Source organism: Chrysochloris asiatica, unplaced genomic scaffold, assembly GCF_000296735.1.
Source record: "Chrysochloris asiatica unplaced genomic scaffold, ChrAsi1.0 scaffold00017, whole genome shotgun sequence".
Classification (NCBI taxonomy): domain Eukaryota; kingdom Metazoa; phylum Chordata; class Mammalia; order Afrosoricida; family Chrysochloridae; genus Chrysochloris; species Chrysochloris asiatica.
The window spans coordinates 30,976,221-30,981,226 of record NW_006408535.1 but is presented as its reverse complement, the minus strand read 5'-3'; the positions used below and the strand labels follow the sequence as shown (position 1 = coordinate 30,981,226).

Genomic DNA, 5,006 nt, shown 5'->3' with positions numbered 1-5,006 from the left:
TGAATGTTGATTGTGAGTGCAAGCAGCTCAAAAGTAGCTCAAAATACCAGCAGAGAGGGAAGGAGTCTTCACATCAAGTATCAATTAGACAACTTCAATCTTTTCTCCATTTATCATGTTAATATTTATTGGACCAGATAGGAGGTTTTTTGTTTTCTATACATTGAGATACAATTCATGATGAAAGCTGTAGTCTTTAATCTTCCTCAGTAAATATTTTAAGTCCTCTCAACTTTCAGCAAGCAAGGTTGTATCATCTGCACATTGCAGATTGTTAATAAGTCTTTCTCCAATCCTGATGTTACATTCTTCTTCATATAACACAGTTTCTCAGATTATTTGCTCAGCATACGATTGAATAAATATAGTAAAAGGATACAACATTGGCGCACACAATTCCTGGTTGAAAAAACATTCTGTGTCCGTTTGTTCTGTTTGAACAATTGCCTCTTGGTGTATGTCCAGGTCCCTCATGAGTACAATTAAGTGTTCTGGAATACCCATTCTTTACAATGTTGTCCATTTTTTGTCATGATCCACACAGTTGAAAGCCTTTGCATAGTCAATAAAGCAAAGGAAGGGTCTGAAAGTTTTAACCCATTCATACCGTTGTGGTCATCTCTGCTTTCAGGAGACAGCTCTTCCCCAGTCATATTTTGATTGACAGCCTCATCTTCCAGCTATATTTCTGACAGTGTTCTGTTACTATTAATAACGTTTTCATCTTCTGGTACTGAATATTTGACACTATTCTGTTGTTATTCATAATGGTTCAGTGGCTAACCATTCCTTCTTCCTAGTCTGTGTTTGTCTGGACGCTCCACTGCAACTTTTCCACCATGGGTTACGCTGTTGATGTTTCAAATACTGATGGCATATCATCCAGTATTGCAGTAACATGCAAGTAACACTATCAGCTGCTCTGCAAGAGAAAGATGAGGCTTTCTGCTCCCGTAAAGATTTATAGCCTCGGAAACCCTGTACAAGGTCGCTATGAGTCACAACCAACTCCACAGCACGGAACCATTACCATCTTAGAAAATAGGAGGAACATTAGTGTTGGGTCTCTGGATTCTTGATTCTGCGTCTGGCCTCCAGAGGGCGATGGTGCACAACTTAGAAATTGTGTTTCTACTGAAGATCGGCCTCATTGGCCCAGCCTTTCTTTCCTACAACCGATTGAAGAACTTTCACTGAATTCTTTGCTTGCAAGGACAGTTTACAAGATCAGTGGTCGGAACTCATAAGCTCACCTAAGAAGTTTTGGCATTTTTATCTAAGCAAAAAACTTGTCTAGCTTAAACTTCCCCACAATCCTTTTTTTGAGCTTATATTCTGCAGCCACTTTCCTGCCTGCTCAAGGAAGATCTTCCAGAAAAGAGCTTTTTTGTTTCCACTGCTTAGCTATGCTTCTGCTACCCATCTTAGTATTTGGGGTGATTTTTGCTCTGAGTGAGTAAAATTTCATTATGGTTTCTTGTTTCACAGTGGAGTCTGCAATGCTGTCATTAATATAAAACTGATTTTGCAGGAGAAGCCAGAGCGCAGTCGGTGACCCAGCCTGATGTCCGAGTCTCTGTCACTGAAGGATTGCCACTGGAGTTGAAGTGCAACTATTCCTATAGTACAACTCCTTCTCTCTTCTGGTATGTCAAGCACCCCAACGAAGGTCTTCAGCTGCTCCTCAAGTACTATTCAGGGAACACCCTGGTTAAAGGCAACAAAGATTTTGAGGCTGAATTAAAAAAAAGTGAATCTTCCTTCAACCTGAGGAAACACTCTGCTCATTGGGATGACTCAGCTGAGTACTTCTGTGCTGTGAGTGACACAGTGCTTGAGACTGCAGGGGGAGCTGAACACAAACTTCCTGAGACAGCAGGGAGGCTTAGTCCACAAAAGGACCTTGTCTTAGTCCAGGAAATAACTACATCTTTAAGATTTTGAGTTCTGACACAGTCGGGGCCATGTCCAGAGAGTTGTGGAGCCAGTATGGAACTGGGAAACTTTAAATGGTTGGATATAAGTATTGTCACATGGCACAGAAGAGTTTTATTTTTCCTTCACCATTTTATATTTAAATAATCCAAATAAAATTGAGCTCCTTTTGTAGGTTTTTCTCCTCCTTGCAAGTATACTGTCTTTCCAACTTTGTAATTTTAAATGATTTTTCTGTATTCTTTCTTCAGAGTTCTACAATGTGCTTGTATTTTCCCTAAATTTAGATGCCCCATTTAGAAGGGAGGAGATTCTTGGCATGGTGAATGACTTAGAACATGGAATATTCATGTCGGTGTTAATAATTTGTTAAAAATATTTCAGAAGGAGGAACGAATGATTCAATTTCCTTCTTATTTCTTTAAGGAATAAGGACAGGCCCTAAATCTAGATTCCAATTTCCTATGTTTTTGAGATAATGCTTGCTTTATTTTTCCCAGTGATAAAAATTGTTTTTGTTGTAAAGTGCTGTAGATTTGGTTCCAATTCATCCAAGAAGCATTCTGGCTGTACTTCCAACACAGATCTATTTGTTGCTTTGGCAGTTAATGGTACTTTTAATATTCTGCTGCAACACCACAACTCAAATGTATCAAATTTTCTACAGTCTTCCTGATTCACTGTCTAACTTTCACAAGCATATGAAGTTATTGAAAATACCATGGTTTGGATCAGGAGTAGCTTAGGCCTCAAACTGTCATCTTTGCTCTTCAACACTTTAAAGAGGTCTTGTGCAGCAGATTTGCCCAATGCAATTTATCATTTGATTTCTTGACTGCTACTTCCATGAGTGTTGTTTATTGATTGGAACAAAATGAAGTCTTTAAGAACTTCAATCTTTTCTCCATTTATATGGATGTTGTTTACTAGCCCAGTGGTGAGGATTTTTCTTTTCTTTACATTGAAATGCAATCCATAAAGAAGGCTGTGGTCTTGGATCTTCATCAATAAGTATTTTAAGTCCTCTTTGTTTCCAGTAAGCAAGGTTGTGTCATCTGCATATTGCAGTTTGTTAGTGAGTCTTCCTCCAATCCTGGTGTTATGTTTTCCTTCATAAATCCAGTTTCTCAGATTATTTGTTCAAGGAGCTCTGGTAGCGTAGTGGTTACAAATCGGGCTGCGAACCTTAAGGTCAGCGGCTCGAAACTACCAGCCGCTCCGCGGGAGAAAGATGAGGCTTTCTTCTCCCGTAAAGATTTACACCCTCGGAAACCCTGTACAGGGTCGCTATGGGTCGGACCCGACTCGATGGCACTTAACAACAACAACAACATACATATTGAATAAGTATGGTGAAAGAATACAACCCTAGGGCACACTTTTCTTAATTTTAAACAATTAATTGTGCTGTTTGAATAACTGCTGCCTCTTGGTGTATGTACAGGTTCCTCATGAGCACAATAATTGTTCAGGAATATTCATTCTCTGCAATGTGGTCCATAGCTTGTCATAATCCATACAATCAAAAGCCCTTGTGTAGTCAATAAAGTACAGGTAAACATCTTTCTGGTATTCTCTACTTTCAGCCAAGATCCATCTGACATCAGCAATGATATCCCTCATTCCACGTCCTTGTCTGAAGTTGGTTTGAACCTCTGGCAGTTCTCTGTCAATGTATGTTGATTTTGGATTATCTTTAGCAAAATTTTGCTTGTATGAGATATTAATGATATTGTCCAGTGACTTCTGCATTCCATTGAGTCACCTCTCTGTGGAATGGGTACAAAATGTAACTCTTCCTTTTAAGTGGACAAGTAACTGTCTTCCAAATTTTCTGGCATAGACTAGTGAGTGCCACCAGTGTTGTATCAGTTGAAAGATTTCAATTTGTATTCCATCAGTTCCTGGTGCTTTGTTCTTTGCCAATGCCTTCAATGCACCTTGGACTTCTTCCTTCAGTACCACTGGCTCTTGATCATGTTACCTCTTGAAATGGTTGAACATTGACCATTTGTTTTGGGTACAGTGACTCTGAGTATTCCTTTCATCTTCTTTTGATGCTTTCTACATCATTCAATATATTACCCATAGAATCCTCCAACATTGCAATTGAGGCTTGAATTATTTCTTCAGTTCCCTCAACTGAAATGCTGGTCATATTCTTCCCTGTCGACTTTGCACATTTCTTTATAATTTTGATTTTGTCTTCTCAGGCTACCCTTTGGATTTTTCTATTCAGCTCGTTTACCTCCTCATTTCTTCAATTTGCTTTAGCATCTCTACTCTGGAGAGTCTCTTCCAGTATCCATTTTGTTCTTTTCCTTCTTTCTTGTCTTCTCAAGTACCTTTTGCTTTCTTCCTGTATAATGTGCTTGATGTCATCCCACAACTCTTCTGGTCTTCAGTTATTAGTGTCTAATGCGTCAAATCTGTTCTTAAGATGTTCTCTAAATTCAGGTGGTATATGTTCAAGGTCATATTTTGGGTCTTGTGGACTTGTTTTAATTTTCTTCAGCTTCAGCCTGAACTTGTATATGAGCAATTGATGGTCTGTTCCACAGTTTATCCCTGACCTTGCTTTAGCAGATGATATGGAGGTTTTCCATCACCCCTTTCTACAGATGTAATCAGTTTGGTTTCTGTCTATGCCATTTGGTGAGGTCCATGTGTATAGTAATCTTTTATGTTGTATTTGCAATGAAGAAATCATTGCTCTTGCAAAATTTTAGTATGTTATCTCTAGCATAATTCCTATTGCCAAAATCCATAGTTTTCAACTACTGATCCTTCCTCTTTGGTTTCAACCTTTGCATTCCAGTTGCTGGTAATTTTCAATATATTTTGATTGCATGTTTTAAAATTTTTCATATTGAAGAAGTTGGTAGAATTTCTTCAATTTCACTACCACTGACTTTGGTGGTTGGTGCATAAATTTGAATAATAGTGGCATTAATTGACCTTCCTTTTAGGCATATGGATATTATCTGATCACAGACAGTACTTCAAGACAGATCATGATATATTCTTTTTGAAGATGAATGTGATTTCATTCTTCAATTTGTTACTACCAG

The 5,006-nt window shown here is 38.4% G+C and overlaps 1 gene segment (V, D, J or C); it reads left to right on the top strand.

Annotated features, from left to right (window-relative positions):
- Positions 1-1,406: 1,406 nt before the first annotated feature.
- LOC102824657 lies at positions 1,407-1,944 on the top strand. The segment is given in 2 exon segments: positions 1,407-1,452; positions 1,532-1,944. Coding segments are annotated over 2 exon segments (459 nt in total).
- The last annotated feature ends 3,062 nt before the right edge of the window (positions 1,945-5,006 follow it).